Here is a 21,865-nt window from a genome sequence, read left to right on the forward strand (position 1 = left end):
ATTATTATAGCATCTGTGGAATTAAGATCAGAGAGAGCAAATAAATCAGTAGCAAAAATTGGGTACAAGTGTTCCACTCTAGTCAAAGCAAGAATTGACTATCAGACATCCATGAAGAGAGGTTTAGAGGAAAAATATAAAGACTTTAATTCTTCCAGTTCAAAATTGAAAAGAAACAGTTTTTGGAACAAAGAAATAGATCGTAAGCTACTCACAGATGGTTGTAGAACATGCAAAAGCAGAAAATTAATATAGCATAAACATAAAAGAGCTCAGCATGGATGATGGGGCCCTTCAGTGTCACATCAAACCAGCAGGCAATGAGGAAGAGCATACTCTAAAGGAATAATTACATAGGCAAGACCCAGGAAGACAAAGAATGCAACAAAAGCAAAAGGGAGGCTAACATCACTGGAAGTGAAGTGGTAGTCATCAGTAACAAAAACCATCTTACATCTTGACTGGGAAGCAATTTCCCTTCCTGCTTTTAAAATCAGAAGTCTATGGTAAGCATGGGGAGATGAAGCCAGACTTCAAACTGAAGTGACTAGACAGGAATTGTAAAAAAATCCTATTATATGATACTTTTCTTTTCAAGCAATGTCTTTCATAAGTACTGATGAAAGGCAGCGTGCCTGCTCCAAAAAATGAGTTAGCCAGTAGCTTCTCCATGCCCCCATATCTTCACTATAAAGTGCATAACCTAAGATAAAAGCCATTGTATTTGTAGATGGTTCATGTACAGACTTGAAACAGGTGTAAAGGGAAGACACTTTGGCTAAATAACGGATTTCAGCCCATGAATCAGTGAACAGAGAACAAATTATGTTTAAGACAGCTGAGCCCTAAATTTCTTTTCCAGTATCTCCTGAAAAATCTCAGTCCCTTCTTTACTCTCTGTGCTCCCCAAGTGTCTCCTCTTCCTTCTCCTGCTCCACACAGCAGCAGCAACAGAAGTTCTGGCCAGGCAGAACTGCATGCAGTGCCAGAGGTCTCTAGAAACAGACAGCCCTTATTCAGGGAGAAGGGCCTATTCCTCCTTGAAAAGAGATATTTCACTGGTTCCCAGTTTTAGTTTATGTTTTGGTTTTAATCTTCTCTTGAATATCTAGTAGATGTTTTGCATCATTATACATTATGCCGTAACCTTTACATTCCCCATATTCACCAAATCTTATACCACTCATCCTAGAGGAGTAAAGCACATCTTGGAATATATTTGATCAGACAGAACATTTAAGATAAATTGAGATAATAGGATTATAAATACATTTAAAAATGTGTCAAACTAATTATTTTAAATAATTTAAAACAATGCAACCTAAAAAGAAGATTCCCATACATTAATAAAAGGTAATTCATAACAAGATTTGCACAGTAGAGTGTGGATATTCTACATACTTCCCTTTTGAATTATACATTGATAGTGCTTCAGAAAAGTTAATACTTCTCAGTATTCCACACAGGCAAATAATTTCATGGTCCACAGAAAGCACTATACAGAAAGAATAGAAATTTCATTGCTTGGGTGTAATGAAATCTACCACTGATGCTGCTGGCGATCCAAGTGCATAGAGGAGGAAACGAAAAAAAAAAAAAAGTTCAATAATCTTCCATGTTACACCAAAACATTTTAAATCAGGCTAACCAACAGGCTACAGCTAAGCTTAGCTTTGATACAGTGTCACTAGAGTTTAAAGCAGGTTTGACCTTGCATCTTTTCTATTTTTTGGTATTTATTTTATCAATGGATACATATAGATGCATACAGCAACAGTGCTCTAGAAAAGTCAGAAAAATATCTGTATGAGCCAAAATCAAGCAACCATCAAGAATGAACGGCAAGGTTTTACTGGCTTATTTCATAGGCTGACTATTATTCCACTGAAAGCCCATGAAATAAGAAAGTGATTTTATGGCCCTGAAAAGTCAAAGTTACACAGAGATCCACAATACAAACTTTCTGACTCATCACACTTTCTAATTAGGTCCCTAGAAAGTAAATTTTTTTGTGCTCTGATTTTGATCTTAGTGATGACTTCTTATACCTTTTTCCATAAGAAAATAGCATATATTGAACTTACACATTTGATAACGCAGGAATCAATGGATCAGTTACTGCTAGAATAATTTTTGGCACTACAGCTTATCAAGACATCACCTATTAATAAAGCTGCTATGCATGCAGGAATGAAAGGTGTTAATTCAGTGCCACCCTGCCTCCCTCATCTCTCCCTTAATTAACACATCAAAACACCTATTCCTATATTAAGAAATTCCTCAAAAATGAAATCCAGCACACGCATGTAAAAAAAACACATTATCACTGTAAGTGATGGCCTTAGCAACAGCACTGAAAATGGCCCTTGTGATAGCCCTGCTTCTTCCTCCTCTCCACCCTCTCCAACCTCCTTGTTCTCCTTGACTGCTTTTGCTAAATCTTTTTTGAAAGGTTACCTTCATATACATTTCTTCTGCTTGTGTACAGGGGCAAGTGACACCAGCACATGTTGTTTCTCTGCTTCAGTGGCACTGTTTGTCATCAGGCGTGAACTAACCACAGTGTCTGTCACGGTGACTAGAACAGCTGCAAGCTTGGTGTCTCACTGTCAGATTCAGAGACCTTCTCTCTCACCCGAGGGCACTGGGCAGTGCTGGGCACGGCTCAGTAGGCCTGGGCCAGGCCCCAACACATTGCAGGGGTTTGGATCCTCCTGCATTGCCAGGGTGGCAGAATACCTTTTCCAAGGCCAAAACTTTTACTGGTTTTTCTGGATTATGCACTCGCTAGGGGTAAAGTCTAAACGCAGGCCACTGCCCTAGACACTGGCCCATACAGTGCCACACACTCCACCACTCCAAATTACCCAGCTTTTGGGCAAATGTCTGGGTGATGTTCTTAATTAAAAGTCTGATCTTAAACAAGACCTGAACCATATGTAATAATATACTGGCTCCAAGAGAAAGATCAGGTTTGTTTCAAGGATACTCAAAATCTTTAAAATTCTCAAAGGCTACTGTAATCAGTCTGGAGGAGAAGGGATGAAAGGGGAAGGGAAGAAAGATGTACGAAGGTATTGTTACAGGTTCAGGAGAATGCCTGTGCAAAAAACTCAAGACGCACTCAGAACAGCAAAGCAAGTCAATTTTATTACTTGTGTTTGCAATAAATACATACTGACCCCTGGATGCTGGAGAAGCTGCCGAGCAGAAGGAGATAAGAGCATGGCCCCTGAGTGGGAGGGGCAGGAGGGCGACACACCTTCAGCGTGTGCATCATGTCATCCTCTCTCCTCCACCCTTACATCTCCCCCTCAGGAGTGGCCAGTTTCAACATCGTCTCACATGGGGCCCAGTGCATGAGATGAGGTCACAAGGGCCCATGATCACATCTCCATGCCAACAACAGCTTTATCATTCCCCTTTCACAGGATGAATTCCACCTGATACATAGTTTCATTTCTGAAGGTTAGTCCTGCCAACTAACAATAAGTTGTTCTTCTACATTATCTTGTTGATGTGCACAGACCAAATACATTAGGCCTTAGACTCGTCTTTGGTCCCTGACACAGGTATCTTCCCCATAGGTTGTCTTTCTGAGGACGCAACTTCTGATACCTAATTATGAAGACAGAGCATTACAGAATTATTATGGTTTAACCTAAAATACCTTACTAGAAGCATTGAAGAACCTTCTTTCTTTCACTCGCATTCTCATGAAGAGACACACACATTCACATATATATAAAAAATATATTCATATATACATGGACCATTAAAACACTGATGGCGATCACTAAGTTCAGTCTTTTAGAAGAGTTCTGATATAAAATATCTACAGGTACAAAATATCCCTTTCCTGAGTGAAAGCATAAAGCCAGGAGTGTTGCTTATAGCTTTTGCTCTTTTACCGGGTGTTCCTCTCACTCTGCCTTATAGATATGTAGGACAAAACATACTGCCACCCTTTATTTTCAAGTTCACATTTTTGACTGCTTGCTATTTATATACTCAGTAAACACATTTTCACATCTGAAAAATTTGCTCAAGCACTACAGAATAACTCAGTCTCACAGACATTTTGCCAGTCATTTTAGTCACAGAAGCCAACAGCTCAGTCATGAAAGTCTGCTGTAAAACCCTGATGCTGACAGATAACAAAAGCTTAGGGGAACATTAACAACATAGGAAGGAACAAAAGGAGAATACAAAGTGGAACAAATCCTGTGTCTTGACTTGAAATAATTATTATTCCTACTGGATAGGCAACCAACAGGATGAACTGGGTTGCAACAATTTATTTCAGTATCTTTGGAACTTAAAGTAACCCACTTACCAGCAGAAATACTTCTCAAAAGATCAAAGAAGTTACTTCCAATGACTCTAAGTCAAAGACCTCTTAACATATTTTTCCTCCTTGAAGCTCCAGAAGATTAAAAAAGTATATTCTTTCTTTGACAGCCAAATTGCTCTACAAGATTAACTTCTTAGTATGTGAGAAATTCCACAGCCAGCAGTAGAGATTTTAGGAAGAGCAAGACTTGCATAAACCAAGATACACAGAAGAATCCCTTTGATAAAATGACTTCTTATTCCTAATAAACTCAATATCAGAGATTATTTTACCAATCTTAAATTTATAGAATTTAGACTTGTGCACAATCACATCCTAAATGCATAGACAATATTTCACTCTGAATCTTATTTCTCTATATACTGAAAATTATACAGCCTTTCTAATATTTAAAGCAGTTGCTATGAAAACAGAATAATTTGATGCTCTAAGGAATTTCAGTATGTTTTTCTTTTTTGTCTACATAAGATACCTTTTAATAAAATTCTGTTAATATGGAGGTTTTTTAACCTTTCTGACTCTTACTGTCTCTCTCTCTCTCTGCCAACACTGAGACAGGCATGCCAGCAAACTGCATCTCAGGAAGTGGAAGATCCTCACCCCCAATAGGCAGGAGGGGACCTAAGAGACAGGGAGAATGGATGTAGGTCCCTGCTTGGGGTGCCAGGTGAATCCCCTCCCAACCTACCGAGGGAGCTGTCCCAATACATCTTTGTGAGCAGAGAAGGACTAGTGGGTGATATGGGGTGCAAGGTGGCCATTTTTGGCACAGTGAGTACAACATTGATAAAGTTCTTAATTCTGAATAAAGTAAGGATGGGCACCAGAAGAATTGCTACTTGGGTTTCAGAAAGGCAGATTTGGGCCTTTTTAGGACATGGACTGACAAAGCCCCTTGGAATCGATGCTGAAGAGTAAAGTAGTCCAGGAAGGCTGAAGATACTTTAATAAGGAAAATTTTAAAGATACAGAAGCAGGCAGTCCCCATATGCCATAAGAAAATCCAGTGGAGAAAAAGACCAGCCTAACTAAACAGAGAACTTCAGGCTGAAAGGCTCAGGGGAGGAAAAAGGAAAAACAAGTGTATCACTTCTGGAAGGAAGGTCAGATAACTTGGGGGGACTACAAGGATGTTTTAAGGTTATGTTAGGTGAAAAAGTAGAAGAATCAAAGCCAAACTGGAACCTGGTCACTGTTGTTACAGACAACAAAAGTTTCAATGAATACATTAACAGCAAATACAGCTATGGAGAGTCTCCATTCTTTGCTGCTTGCATATGGTAGTGTAGTGTCCAAGGATGACAAAAAGGCTGAGGTATTTAATGCCTTCTTCACCTCAGTCTTTAATACCAAAACCAGTTGTGCTCAGCAAACCCAACTCCCAGAGATGAAAGTTAGGGATAGGAAGCCAAGTGAAGCCCCCATAATCCAGGAGGAAATGGATAGTGATCTGCTATGCAAGTTAAACACCCACAAGTCTATGAGCCTGGATAGGATGTACCAGGGAATAATGAGGGAGCTGGTAAAAGAGCTCACCAATCTACTTTCAAACATTTACCAGCAGTCCTGATTATCTGGAGAACTTCCAGTTGACTGTAAATTAGCAAACATAAAGGCCACCTAAAAGAAGCGTTGGAAAGATGATCCAAGGAACCACAGGTCTGTCAAACTAACCTAGGTACCAGGGGAAGTCTTGAAACAGATCATCCTGAGTGTCAGTATACAGAATGTACAGGACAATTAGGACATCAGGCCCAGCCAGCATGGGTTTGGGAAAGGCAGGTCCTGCTTGACCAACCTGATCTCCTTCTATAATCATTTGACCTAGTCAGTGGATAAGGAAAAGGCTGTGGATGGTGCTTCCCTAGACTTCACTGAGGCATTTCACACCATTTCCCACAGCACTCTCATGGAGAAACTGGCTGCTCGTGGCTTGGACAGGTACGTTCTTTGCTGGGTGAAAAACTGTTTGGATGGCTGAATCCAGGGAGTGGTAGTGAATGATGCCACACCAAGCTGGTATCTGGTACAAGTGAGGTTCCCCAAGGCTCAGTATTGGGGCCAGTCCTGTTAAATATCTTCATCGGTGATCTGGACTAAGGGGTTAAGTGCTCTCTCAGTTAGTGTGCAGATGACACCACATCTCTTGGTGGCAGGAAGGCTCTGAAGAGGAATCTGGACAGGTTGGATCAATGGACTGCGGACAGCAGCCTGATGTTCAAATAAATCCAAGTGACAGATCCTGAATCTGTGTCACACAAAGCCCCTTGCAGAGCTACAGGTTGAGGTCAGAGTGGCTGGAACATGGCTGAGCAGAAAAGGACCTGGAGGTGCTGGTTGACAGTGGCTGAACATGAGCCAGCATGTGCCTAGGTAGCCAAGAAGGCCAATGGCATCCTGGCCTGTATCAGAAATAGTGTGGCCAGCAGGACCAGGGCAGTGACCATCTCACCGGTGATGCTCTGGTGAGGCTTTCTTCAAATCCTGTGTTCAGCTTTGGGCCCCTCACTACAAAAAACGCATTGAGGTGCTGGAGTGTGTCCAGAAAAGGGCAATGCAGCTGGTGAAAGAAGGGTCTAGAAAGTAAGTCCTATGAGGAGCAGCTGAGGGAGCTGGGGATGTTTATGTTGGAGTAGAAGTTCAAGGGGGATCCCACTGCTCTGTACAAATACCTGAAAGAAGGTCTTAGCAAGGTGGGATGTGGCCTCTTCCACCATCTCAAGTGAAAGGATGGGAGGAAATGGCTTTGAGTTGCATCCAGGGAGGTTCAGATTGGGCATTAGGGAAAAAAAATTACTGGTAGAGTGGTTAGGCATTGGAATGAGTTGCCCAGGAGCATGATGGAATAACCATCTCTGGAACTGCTCACAAGACATCTGGAGGTGGCACTTGATATAGTTTAGGGGTGATTATGGTGGTGCTATGTTGACAGTAGAACTACATGATCTTGAAGGTATCTTCAAACATTGATGATTCTGTGATTGTTGGAATATGGAGCACTTGAGAGAGATAATTTGATATCTCAGCTACCTGCTTTCCATTCCTCTGTGGAGCAAGAATGCAATTGCCATCTTTTCAGATAGCAAACAATCAAGCTAAAAGAAGCACATGTGTAAAAACCAAGGTTTTTGAACTTAATGAGGATTTATCACTAAAAGTAGACAATTCATCAGCATCTCACAAATAATCCAATTTAGATATTGAAAAACAGCCTGCATTTTTAGATTCTCAACATGCTGCTAACACACGTGAATTTAAAAACAAAAGAAGTTCCTGGTCACTAACCGACTTACAAATACGACTGTATTTGTAAGAAATGGGTTCAGAAATATAAATATTTCATAAAGCATAATGAAGCAGTAAGTTAACATGCAAGTTAACTTACTTGCCCATGAGATTGCCCATGAGAAGAAAGGAAATCTATTATTTCATTGAAAGCTACAAAATCAAGTTATCTTAAACCTTCAATTTCTTTACCTTCTCTTACTACTAATTTTGTTCTTGTCCCAGAATCACACACAGAAAGATTAAACCAACAGAAAAGTGAAATAGAGGAATAAAAAGTGTTCATTTGAAAGCGTACCCTCATTCCAGGATGATGCTGCAAGTAAACAGAATATCCCCCCTTACGTGTATTTAAAAGTTCTCAAATGTTGTGGCGCTGTAATTTATTTAACTGTTAGCCTTTTACTAAATAGCTGTCATTCCCCTTTTCAAAAATATATATTCATATGAACAATTTGGTACTACCCTGCAAATGAGATTTCATTACTCTGTGAAGGGGCCTTTTTCATGCTCTGAGAAATTTATGGAGTTGGGGAAAAGTTTGGTTACTACAGGAATGGCAGACTTTTTGTTCTTATTCCCAAAATGAACAATAAACCTGCCAATTTTTTGAGGCTACGATTACAAGCTGGACGAGTCCAATAAGCTGTGTAAAATGCAAAAAATGCAGCAGTCTAGCCTCTTTAAAAGGAAGAAAATGCACCTCACAAAAACAAACAGTAAGATCTCATGTATCCCGACTACAACACTTACATTACACTATTCAAAACTTGTTTTCTAGTTACCAAAAAATACTTTTACTTTCAGAAAGCTGATAGTATTTTCTTAGCCTTCCAAGATAAACACAAGTTTATACAATCAAACTTGTATTATCAGCCAGTCAAACTCAAATTTTCTTAATCATGATTTCCATCCAATGAAATTCTGCTAAAGAAATAGAAACAGATGATTTAAGTAAAACTAAGACTGACAGACATAAATCTCTCTGCACTTCAGCTCCTAGCTACACACAGAAGTACTTTAGCAAGAACTCTGTATAGCACTGAAGTCATAACAGCTGATCTTCAGGTGATGACAAAACATTACTTCCTAGGCAAATTCAAAGGCTCTGTAAAATTATGTATTTTAAGAAAAAAATATTATGCACAAAAGAATAGTACAGGAAGTGAAATAGGTAACTTCAAGAGCAAGAAAAAAATCTGGTTTGTGGTTAGATACAGAACTCATCTCTGATCAAATTTGAGAAACAGCATTAAACATGACACTGAATATACTTAAAGTGGTTTGAGCAAGCAATAATGAGTTTCACAAGCAAATGTTACTTTGTTAAACATGTTATTTTAAGCTAGCCATGCAGCCTAAGTAACTTTGATATTAAACATGCAATCACAGATATCTTAACTATACTGCATGTAGATTGGCACAATTACCTGTGTCAGGCTCATTTAGCTGTGATTAGAGCATACTTCAAAGCCATCCATACATTTTTGCTACTCATACTGATTATGTTACAGCTAATTACCAGTGCAGTGAGACTTTGCCAATTAACTAAATTATCCTCAAAGTTAAGATAGTTTCCTGTATTAGTAAGGTTATTTTTATTGCATTAGCAGTAAGGTTATTTGCTTAGCCCAGCCAAAGCAAAACTGAAGTTGTCTTACCACATCATCTGTCAGTGTCTTGATATTTAAGTGCTGTAAATCAAACAGGAAAGCAGTCATGTCAAAATTGTTCAGTAAAAAAAAAAAATAAGCTTATAGTTACTTTAATTCAAAATCACATGCAAGTTAAATAGTGTTGAATCCTGACGCCTGAAATTAACCAAGTTTCTTGGCAAGTTGTACCTTGCTGGTTTACAATGCACAGCAAGTTATACAGATTTTAAAAATCTTCCATTTGATCCTCCAACAGAATATCAAAAGACTGTGAACCAAACACAGCTTGAAAGAAGTTATGTTTGATGATATTTCATAACTAAATTATGCTTTATAGCTAAATATACAGACGACCTGCACATTCAAAATTCAGATACAAGACATGCGTCTTCTCAAGATGGCTGACAACAAATCATCCAGAGATTTCAAACTCAATAGAAGAACACAGAGCTCCTCAAGAGTTCAAAACTATCCATCAAGCTGCAACACTCAAACTACTCACATTGAACACTCAAACTACTCACATTGTTGAAAAGTCTCAAGTAAAGCCTCTGTGTAATGTGAGCAATGCGAGCAGAACATGAACTTGTGAGCAGAAACTGAACTAAGCATTTAATAATAGCAGCATCCAAAAAAATCTATAGATCACTCAAAACAGTAGTTTCTGAACCAATTTTTGCTCTCCACTGCATATTTACAAACACAGCAAGTGTCAGGATGTACAGCTCTTGCACAAAACCAAAGAGCAGAACATTGGCAACGGATGAGTCAGTATTGCAGGGATCCCATGTATCACTTTTATGAGGAGGCTGAGAACAGACTAAGCAGGAAAATGTCAAGAATGTGAAGTCAGAGACTTACTGAGGTAGACTCTTACCCTTCTCTTAGATTCCCCTCTCTGCCTAGTGTACACAGCTTGGCCACAGCTACAGCAACTGTCAACAACTATATCCTAATTAACAGATTTGGAAACTCTTCACCAAGACAACAACAATTGACTACAACCTGAAAGGAGGTTTTAGCAAGGTAAGGGTCAGTCTCTTCCCTCAGTTAACATGCAATAGAACAAGAGAAAATGGCGTCAAGTTAAACCACTGGAGGTTAGCTTAGATATTAGGAAAAAATTATTCACTGAAAAGGTAGTCAGGCATTGGAGCAGGCTGCCCAGGGAAATGTGGAATCAACATCCCTGGAAGTGGTCAAAAGGCAGACAGAGACGTAACACTTGAGTTTGGCAGCAAAAGTAGTGGTGCTAGGTTAATGATGATGATCTCAGAGGCTTTCAACTTTAACGGTTCTATGATTGTGACCATTACTTCTGATATCTTCTCTGGCTCATCCCTCAGAATTAAAGAACAATATGTGTTAAGTCAAATATTATCACACAATAGGTCTAGTCTGAAAAGTGTCAAGAAACTGAGGAAGAAGTGTCTGATAAATGGTTATGGAGTTAAAAATAAAAGACAAGGTGCAAAGAAACACAACATTCAGTGACACACTATGTTCTACAAACAAAATAATTGCTTAAAAAGGTGCTAGGTCACTACTGGACCTTTATGATAATTCCATTCCATGTTCTAATAAGTGAGGATTTGAAATAAATGAAATAAACTATTCCAATCCAACCAGGAGACTGAAGATCTGTATCTCAGTCTTCTCCCTGGTGCTCTCCTGCCACAGGGGTAGATCAGACTTTTGCATCACACACTGCTATAGAACTGGGGTTTAATCACTTGTTTTTCCCATTCTGCTAATTATCTGCAAAGACAGTAAAAGTGTTAACTGATGTCATTTGCAAAAGCTCATGACTCTTCATTTACCAAGGTTTGGTATAATACTTCTATCCTTAAGTGAGCAAAACTGCAAGAGAAAACACTAACATATGGTCTGACAGTGCAACTAGGTAGACAAGAACATGAAAATTTATTCCTTTTTCATACAGATGACTTAAATCACTAAGCCTTAAGCAATGCACAAATACCATCGTGGAGCTCCTCTAGCATGGCAGGAGATTACATAATCTGCTTAGAATGAAAACCACCTGCATTCTATGCTTTGAGTGGAAATTCAAGATTCACGTCAAACCCATGTACACAGGAAAGCAACAACATCAGGTTCATTTCCACTTAAGAACAGATGTTAGATGTTTTGAAATTGCTCCATACAAGACACCATCATCTTGCAGGTAACCAGGCAATTTCAGATTCAGGTTTTGTTCTTTGAAAAAGACAGAAGTTAGTGGGATAGTTCAAGCCAGTATTTTATTTTTCATTTAAGTAATGAAATTCAGCAGTGTAATTTAATATGGTAACGAGTGAAAATCTTCCCATTTTGTATATCAGAACACCTCACTGACCCAAATCATCTGAGTAATTAGTGAAAAAAGACTACCACACAAACAAGTAAGGGCACCAAAACAGTATAACAAATTCAACATACAGATATGAGCCTCCTCTCAAAGTCTTCATCTTACTGAATACCTAGAGTACAGAAGTCTGAAAATATTAGCATTTCTTTCATAAAAAGTTGTGGAGCCTAGTTTGAAGGCAAGTGCAAAAAGTAGGTCCTTAAGTAAGAATCTACTTAACCAGCATCAAATATCAACACTGGTGATGTATTTAGAGACTTTATAGAGGAGAAGAAATGCCATGCAAACTACACCCTAATGTTCAGCTCTTGCAGAATTCAAAAGGCTGAATGACTTGCTGTAAGACATCTCTAAATACTCATTTAGTAAGCTTTATGTTATAATGCTTCTCAGTCAGAGGGGCTGGTTAAAACAGAACTGGGGATCTCTTTTTCCCCACTCCCTCACCAAGTCCTTCTCTACTGAGAAGGCTGTGAAAGGTAAAATCAATTGACAGCTTCACTGGTCTCCTACAGCATTCAAGGATACAGATACGTGGAACATTGCATGTGGTCTTAACAACAAAAACCACAACAAAGAAACACACCACACTGGATCTTTTAATGGCATTGCATATAGAGGAGTGCTGTGGCTCAAGAACAAGAGCATATTTTTACTCTTGACAGCCAAAGCAAACATATTTCTAGTAAGGGTACAAATAACTAGACTAGGAGTCAGGTAAATACCAGGTAGAGGCTGGAGTGCTTTATTACCACAGGGACATATTTCTATTTTCAGGCTCAGATATATCAGCTCACAAAAGACATTCTGCTCAAGTGAACAGGTTGCCTTAAACACAGGCCTGCAAGTAAATAAATATGACTTAAGTAATATTCCTATAATATTCAGTCACTGCTAAAAACATTAAGTAATTTTACAGAATACTGCTTCAATGCTACAATGGATGAAAATATTTCTATGCTATTCTGAGTCTTCCATGAACTACTCCACAATAACAAAATTATTGATTTGAAGGCATAGAAGCTATGTACAAGTGCTCCTCCAGACTGTTTATCATGTAGAAAGTAGATATATAAAACAGAAACACAAATTATCAATATTTTAAATATGCTGACATTGTGTTTTCTAGTCAGAGATATACAAAAGCACTAAGAGATTAAAGAGTTACAAAGGACAGTTCAGAAGGAGAGATTTGTCAGCTGCACCTACAGTTAGAAAAGCATAAGTAACACCATTCCTTAGTCTTCAGATATACAAACACTTTTATAAACTAAATTTTAAAATTGCACTCCTCAGTGTACCTTAGTTTTTAGTCTAGAACATAGAGGAAGAGGTCATTTTGTTTTGCAATTGAGTAGAAGCAGTTCTCTTGAAGCTAAGTCCAATGAGAAAGAAATGCACCGGTATATCATTTTTGAAGAAAGCAAGCAATCTGACAGAATTAGCCCTTATGGGAGTATGCCTTATGAGTAGCCCTCAGGCATACTGTTAAATAACCAGTGTCATAAAACAGAGGATATACACACACATGCAGCACGTGATACCGTGTTCTTGATGAGCTGGCAAAACTCCAAAGATAGTGAGAGTCTTAAACAGAAGCTGAAAGGTACAGCAGGATACAAGGGCTGAGTTTCACAACACAAGCACAGCAACAAGATGACTGCTCCGGAGACAGAAAGAGTACTGTGCCTCTTGAAAAAGTCACACATGATGAAGACAGGTGTGAGGCAACCTTCACACCACCCAGCCAAAGGAAGCCAAACACTATTAAGCTCCATATACATCCACAGTAAAGAATCTTATTGTCATACTTATGCCTGAAAACTGGGCAAGAAAACTGTACTCCACAGAATAAGGCCTATGGAGCAGGTATTTTTTTATTCAGCGCCAGGAGTGAGTGGTGAGGGATAGCTCCACCACAAACTCACTCTTCCATTCTTCGCACAGTATAAGCTTTTATACTTTTTCTACTTAATGCGCATATTATACTTTCCTAACCTCCACATTGTAACATATTTTCTAATTACATATATTCTAATTATCATATTCTAATTTCTAATTCCATATTTTCTAATGATTACATAAGCTCTTGTAGCACATACGTGGTTTCTGAACAAGGTGGTCATCAGCCTCCTGGTGGTCGTTTTGGACGAAGGCTCAGAAGTCTTCCTCGGGTGTGAACTTTTCACCTCTGTCTCTGCACATGCTCTATAAGCTTGTCTGCTCAAACAGACAGTGGTTAGCTTTTTGCAGTTAGCTTGTTCTGCTAAATCTGCTGATTCCTAAAAAATGCTTCGTTCACACACCCTGTTACAAAGTAACTACTACTTTCCGCATAGCTACAGCTTTTTGCACAGCTCCAGCATTATCTCCTTGCCTCGGCATCAAAAGCAAGGAAGGGAGGAGGGGCGAACCAGGGAGGGTGATTGAGTAACATTACCTTGTTGCCCAGGTATCAATACACAAAATGATGATGATCTTATATTGCACATCCAAACAGCAGTACACACTTGAAGTTCATAGTATATATATATATAGATAGAATGTAATACATAGATAGATAATTTATAGATAGAATGTAATAACTTGAGGGATTGCCTATATAATTACCCCAGTCAAATCCAGGTAGAGACAGTGAAGCAAAGCAATGACAAATCCTACTTAATTGGATCAACAGTACTAGTCCGATCTTTTGTGTCATTACATCTATTTCCCTGCCTTTACATATGCATATTTATGGACAAAATTCTCTCTAGGTGTGGTACAAGCAGTTCAAGCAAACAGGATCAGAATTCAGGATAATGACATCTCACATTGGACTCTGATCCCATGTCTTCAGCTTTTCCACCAGCACTACAGGGCAGTGTGGCCTGGAACCAGTGAAGACCCACCTAGTACCATACTGAGCATAGTCTGGTATCATCTAAGAGTTTTGGCACTCCACCAAAAGGAGCAGCATCTATATTCTCCACAAGTGGTCTTTTCACCGTGGCACAAGCACAAAGTCATGTTGCACATCTAACTTTCTGAATGAAAGCAGATAGTTTAAACACAGATTGTTTGGTACGTAAACTCAGATCATGCCTGGCAGGGATGGGCATTGCTAGTATAACAGAAAGACCAACAAAATATGCACACTGAAACATGACAAACAAAGACTAGGGATATTCATATAATCACAACCCTCTGCACCTCTGTAAATTCGAAAGTGAGCAAGAATGCGTTGCCATTAATATTATCACCAAAAAAAGATTCAACACTAGCTGGTTTTTTTCCCCCAAAGGATATTCTCCAGCAAAAACACAAGTAGAAGACCAAATCAAGGACTGAAGGAAACCTGTAGATTCAGAGAAAAGTTAATTGGATGATTACAGAAAATGCTATCATTTTAGGATCTCCTTTGTAACAATATTCCCTCAGTAATTTTGCTACCTCAGTCTGAAAATGCAATTTACAAACTGCACACCATTTCTTGCTTTTAATTTCCAATATACTACTTCAGCATTTAGATAGTGGCTTTATCACACACTCTGTCTCTGCTGCTTGTAAAGCAGTCTGAAAAGCAATCAGGAGCAAAACTACCTTAACATGACAGGTTCTACACAGTGATATTCTTTAGGCATTGATGAGTTAAACTCAAAATTGGTGCTTACAGGTAAAATCACATAACAAAGTGCTAGAACACAGCACTAAAATTTAGTATCACAACCCACAGTGTTAATTCATGCCAACAAAAATAACAGCATGAAGAATTTACAATTTTACAAAGCTGCGATAAAGTGTTTTAGGTAACATCTGTTCAGCAATCATTTCTTTAAAAGACTAATTTAGATTCAAGGTCTTACACTGCAGCATAACTGCAGCAATAATTCAGTCACTTTGTAATTAAAGATATTGACACAGATTGGTCTTACCTTTCTACTCTATGCCAGAGAAATGGAAGTGCTTTTCCTCTTAACTACATCTTTCTTTGATTTATAGACACTGTTAAATGCAACTGTTAATTTGTCTATTTTTAACAGATTGGTGTAAACAAACCCTTCTCGACTCATAAATTTCATAAAGAACTTAATCAAAAACATAACCTGAAAGGCACTGAAGTCAGGTCAACACTAGACTGAAATTAAAAGAAACACCTCTAATTTGAGCTAGAAATTGAAGTTGATCTCTTGATGACCACTGTCTGCAATACGTAGTATTTGTAAAGTGCAGTTGGAAGTCACGTAATACAGCATGCACTGTAATGTTTTTCAAACATTACTAAGGTGGGGGAGCAGGGCGAAAATCAAGGAGAGCAAGTGGCAAACAATTGCTTTTTGCCCCACCTTGCCCTAGCAGATTTCAGAAGTTTCTTGCTCAATCAATGTATACATAGAGAACAGGTGAAATATCTGCCATCCTTCTGTAGATTTCCTCTTTTCACAAGATCCTAAACCACAAGGGGTTTAGGGATGAGCTTTCAATAAGCTGAAGTATACCACAGTACCACAGAAATTCTTTTACCCTTTTAGAAGTTCCACTCCTCTAAAAACTTGGACCCGTTGAACAAAGTCATGCTGGTATATGCCTCAAAATGAACCATCAGTCCTCCAAAAAAAAGTATCTAAAATTATTCTGCAAAAGAACCAAGACAACTGAGACTTGAAACTCATTCACTTCTTTTGAGAAGTTTATTCAAAAAGAGTCCATGAAGGCCTCATTTGACAGGGCTAAACAGTTAGAGTGGCTGATTCCAATGCCTCTTTCTCCCCCCTCCACCCCTCATGTGCAGTGGGTTTTTAAAAACTGTATTTTCCCCACTTTAAAAAAGAATTTTCTTTAGAAGGGAGAAAAAAGACGAGATGCATGTTAATGATGTCACCTTTGTCAATAAGCAATCCAATTTTACCTCAAGGTTTGTCAGGGAATCAAATTATTTTCCAGATTAGCATATCTGCTATGACAGATCAATATGTTGCATTGACTGGAAGGGTCCAACCTGGAACTTATTTTCAAGCCTTGAACACTGAGAAATATTACATTCACATAATCTGTATTACTTGAGATCAATAAATCTAACAGCTACTTTAATCTGACAAATGTACACAGATCGAAATAAAACTGAGGTAACATGAGGTATGGCACTCTAAATACCCCAGACAGAGAAAAGGGCATAAACTAAATCTAAGACTGGATTACAGACAGCCCAAAGGCATGAGAGCCAGGCTTTACACAATCGGACACAAAACTAATTTAACTATTAAAATTACATTGAAGATGTATTACAGAAAGAGTAAGATGCAAAGAAGTCAAGTTGGAAAATACCTCTAAGATCATCAAGTCCCAGCCATAAACCAAACACTGCCAAGTCCATCACTAAACCACATCCTAAAGTGCCACATCTATACATCTTTTCAACATCTTATGAGATGGTGACTCAATTGCCCCTCTGGGCAGCTTCTTCCAGTGCCTGACCACCCTTTCAGTGAAGAAAGTTTACTTAATACCCAATCTAAACCTACTCTGGTGCAACTTGAGGCCCTTTCCTCTTGTTCTGTCACTTGTTACTAAGGAGAGGACGCTGACCTCCACCTCACTACAGACTCCTTCCAGGCAGTTGTAGAGAGCAATAAGGTCAGCCAGTGAGTTTATGGCACACCTAGAATACAATCCATGTTCAATCCATACTTCTGCAGTCCCTATCAACATCCAAGGATAAAATCTTTGCTTTAAGACATTATTTAAAGATGAAAAATAGGACTATCATTAGAACTATGGCGCTTTTGAAAATTGCAGCTTGACAAAGCATTCTGATGAATTAAGGGCATTCTCACCTATTCCTGCTTAAAGAGAAACTGGGCAGGGGAACAGGAAGAGGCAAAAAAAAATTATCAAAATTCACACCTACCTACAAGATTATTATATACCCTATAAACCTGAGTCAGAACCCCAAATTCAGCCTCCTTTATTTTCTGTAGCTGTGACCTCAACACCACGACCTTAAAAAAACAGTCAGCTGATACCTATATTGAAACATTATCAAAATCACCCTTGCACAGCCTGGGAGTCCTAGACATATACCCAACAAACTCACCTGCACCAGAGAAAAGGCCTGCTTTCACTGAAAAGATGAGATTTCATCTAAGAAAAAAGTCTCAATGGCTTTTATCACATATCTATCCACGTTCTTCTCCCTATAAACTATTGTACTGCCATTTTAACACATGATTAGCAAAACTGAATGTGATGGCAACATGCTACTTCTGTTTTAGCACATAATTATAGGAAAAAATGAAAACCATTGTGATACCTGCATAAGAACTTGGCAGTTAAAGTACTAGTAGTACTTCAACTCTCTTGACCCAGAGCGCTTGTCAGTCACAAACACACAAAATCCATGACTCTCACAAAAGGAATAATCCAACTCTCAACTCATACAGCAACAACACCATCCAATCTTTTACAGTGGCCAGACCACACAGGTTTCTCCTCACAGATCATATACTAAAGCATATTTTGAGAGACTAGGGCGATCTGGTGTCACGAGACATTTTGGGGTACGTGTGTGTGGGGCAAGGGGCTGGTTGGGCCCTGCCTTGGTGAAGGGATGCCCTGCTCTGCACACACACCCCACTCCTGGAGTACCCCAGCCCCACAGTGGCTGCCAGTCCCTGGCACAGAGGAGGCAATGCTCCACACCTGGCCTCTGGAGCCCCTCACCCAGCTCCTGAGCAGCCAAACACACAGAAGTCCCACCTGGGGGAGGGGCCCCAGAAGGCCAAGGGGTATTTAAAGCTGAACACAAGGCAAGCACATGTCTTCACCCTACCTCCCCTTGGAATTTCTGTCAGCTGAGCACTGCTGGAACCCAGCAGCTGGTAGCTATACGTCCTTTTTTATATATTTTTGTCTTCCTCTCCCTTTTTCTTCCAATTCCCACTTCTTAGAATTTCTGAGTAACTTAAAAGGGCTTAAAGTCTGCAAAGTCGAATGGGCTAAGTTAATACTTAGAGATGAATTTTATGTTGATTGAATGTTGCACTAAACCTTTTGCCAAAGATCTTTGATTGTCTGAGGTTGCCAGTAAAGTCTTTTTTGATGTTTTGACCTGTTGAGAATATCTTGCTGCTATTTCTAACTCAGAATACAAGAACAATCATGAGCCCTTTTGAAAGCCTCATCAAGCGAGGGGCCATGTCACCTGCCTGACTAAAACACCCGTGTCCCCAGTGAATAGATACACAGCCACTTACAAAGCCAAGCAAATACCTCTTGGTCAGTTTCACTGATGCCCATTCTCACATACAGAAAAAGGCACAGGGACATGGTTCAAACAGCAGTCTCTGCAGCCACAGTACAAAAAGATTGCAGCAAACAGGAATATTCCAGGAGCATGCTGTGACCCTCCAGAACAGGTCTGGCCAGCTTGTTTGATACTGCTTATTGGCTAACTTTTTTGAACCTGTGCACAAGTGCCAGGCACTCAAGTACTGAACATTTCATAAATACACCTTAGAATCAAGAGTCTAATATAAACATTATGGTATCTCTTTTGTAATTATGTAACAAATACAGTTTAGAGCAGGTGGGATCAGGGACAGCTGAACAAAGATCAACATGCATCACCTAAATATGAGCACAGGGTGCATTTCCTCTGCATGCGGCAGATACTCCCTGAAAGGAGGTTGTATCCAGATGGGTTCAGCCCCTTCTCCCTGGCAACCAGCGACAGGATAACAGGACACAGTCTCAAACTACACCACAGGATGTTTAGGCTGGACATAATGAGGAATTTCTTCACAGAAAGGGTGATGAGACATTGGAATGGGCTGCCCTGGGAGGTGGTGGAGTCACCATCCCTGAAAGTGTTTAAGGAAAGACTCAACACAGCACTTGGTGCCACGGTCAAGTTGACATGGTGGTGGTCAGTCACAGATTAGATTTGATGATTTCAGAGGTGTTTTCCAACCCAATTGATTGCGTGGATACAAGGCCTGTAGAATATACGTTGGTCCCAACTCTAATGCTTGGAATTTTCATCATGTCCAAACAAAAACTGGTTATTTCTGGGTACGCTTTGGTTAGAGCACATCTTGCAGACACATTATCTCATGACAAGCCACCTTGAGTTTCCCAGTTTCTTGGTGTGCTAACAAAAAGCTTGTAAAAGTGGGCCTATGGAAGAGAACTTCACTAAGTCCTTTAAATTCAAAGACAGCTTTTACACTGCAGAGTTTATATCACTCAAGGTTAAGAAAAAAAAAACACGCAAAAAACCCACCAAAGAACCACAACAAAAATCAAACTCCACAGTCCTATTAGAAGTAACACCGTTTAAGAGCTGGAAGTCTGTCCTATTCCCCTCGCAACCAGGGCTATCACGCAGCAAGCAAAGGCAATGAACCTTTGCGATGAGGTTCTCGGGAGAGAACTGAAAACTTCCTGCACCCTTTCACAGGGGCGAGCAAGAGGCGAGCTGGACGAGGCGGGATCAGCCTTGGAAGCCCAGCTGAACTTGACTGTGCCACGTACTCCCACTCAGGGCCCGGTGTCGGCCGGCCCCGGGCAGTGACTGGCCCCGGAGGGACAGACACGGGGGTGTCACCGCCCGGCCGGCCGGGCCCCTCGGCACAGGCCCGCCAGGCCCCACTCCCCGGGCACCCCCGCCGCGGCACCGGCTCGTACTTACGAATTTGGGCTTCCTGCTGTCCGCCGCCTCCTCGGGACCCCCGGCGCTCCCGGTGCCCGGCGGGCCCTTCCGGGGACGGAGCCCCTTGTTCTCCCGCCCGCCGCGACCCGGCGGCGGGGACGGGGCGCAGTAACGCGGCCGCGGCGGCTCCATGGCCGCGCACGAGCGAGGAAGGGACATGGGCAGGGGGGAGCGCCGCCCGCGATCGGGCCCAGGCCCGGCGGCCCCGGCCGAGCTGGGCGCCCGCGATTAGCGCGGCTTAGCTGGGCTCGGCCAGCAGGGCGCCGCGGGGGGAGGAGCGGGGCTGAGCGCTAAAGCCGCGGCCTCAGCGCAGCGCAGGATTTAGCCGGGAGAAGCTCTAATCCCGCCACGCCCGCGCCGCGCGCTCCCAACGGCCGCGGCTGGCGGAGCGCGGCAACGTCCGCGCCGTCCGAACCGTCCCGCCACCGCCGGCCCCGCCCCCGCCCGCCCGCCCCGGCCAATCCGCACCCGCGCGGCCGCGGCGGCGCGTCCCGGTTGGCGGGAGCCGCGCCCGTGCGCGGTGAGTCAGTCGCTCGCGCCGGGCCCCGCCCCGCCGGGAACGGGAGCGGCCCGCGGGGGGCGGTAACGGCGCCTCCGGGGTGCGCGCACGGACGCACGGAGGAGGGGAGAGTTTGTGTCCTCATCGTGCAAATCCTGTCTTCTCTGCAGCCTGGATGCTCGGGATCTGATCACGGGGCCGGTCCCTCACCTCTTTGGCCTAGGATGCTGATTGCCAACAAGTGGCTTTGTTAAAAACTCCGATTCCTTACCTCAAGCCGCTGTTTAACAGGTGAAAAGTGGTTCATCTATTTCTATATAACCTTTTTATATCATTAGAACACTGACTTTTATATGTAAATATACATTATTATACAAAATTTTAGACTCAGCTTTGGAAGAGACCTTTACAATCATCCAGTCCAAAAATCCAAACCACCTCTTAAAACACCCCCAGGGACAGGGACTCCATCACCTCCCCAAGCAACCTATTCCTACACTTGCCCATCTGAACAGTGAGAATAATTTTCTAATACCTGATCTGTGTTGTCATCATCTTGCAAAAGTCCCATACCTACTTGGCGGTTTCTCATGGACATCTCCTCGCAGCACTGACTCCTTCTTGACAGTACAGCCAACGAACCCCCAGCTCCATTCACAGCACAGTCAACAAACTCCAACCACTCCTCACCCAGCTAACCCACTCTTTTGTAGCACTCATCTTCTTATTTGACACAGCTGTGGCCTATCAAGGGCAGGCCTGTTCCTAACCTTTGGTGATTAGTGCAGCTGCAACTCCTCAGGGGTGAGATTGCCTTCTGCACTATTCTCCTACATTCCATCCCTCCACAGATCTGAATCTCCCCTGTGTCAGTTTTAGGCCATTTCCTCTGGTCCTGGCCCTGCAGTCACAGTGGAGACTGGCCCCCACTTCCATTAGAACCTCTTCTCTGGTAGCTGTAGAGAGCAATAGATATACATACATACCTATATATATTATATATTATTAATGCTTC

At 41.2% G+C, this 21,865-nt stretch overlaps 1 protein-coding gene across 3 annotated transcripts in view; it reads right to left on the minus strand.

The window, feature by feature from the left end:
- The window catches only part of DIAPH3 (diaphanous related formin 3), a 203,317-nt gene extending 181,832 nt beyond the window's left edge, over window positions 1–21,485 (minus strand). The window contains exons 1-2 of one of the 3 annotated variants that reach the window (XM_059466390.1): window positions 20,331–20,483; window positions 9,301–9,333 (exon numbers count right to left, since the gene is read on the minus strand). In XM_059466390.1, coding sequence (XP_059322373.1) covers window positions 9,301–9,333; window positions 20,331–20,483 — 186 coding nt within the window. Of the gene's footprint in view, window positions 1–9,300; window positions 9,334–20,330; window positions 20,484–21,427 lie in introns of those variants that run through there. The other 2 variants (XM_059466391.1, XM_059466392.1) reach the window with 2 other exon arrangements.
- Window positions 21,486–21,865: the final 380 nt, after the last annotated feature.

Source organism: Ammospiza nelsoni, chromosome 2, assembly GCF_027579445.1.
Source record: "Ammospiza nelsoni isolate bAmmNel1 chromosome 2, bAmmNel1.pri, whole genome shotgun sequence".
Classification (NCBI taxonomy): Eukaryota; Metazoa; Chordata; class Aves; order Passeriformes; family Passerellidae; genus Ammospiza; species Ammospiza nelsoni.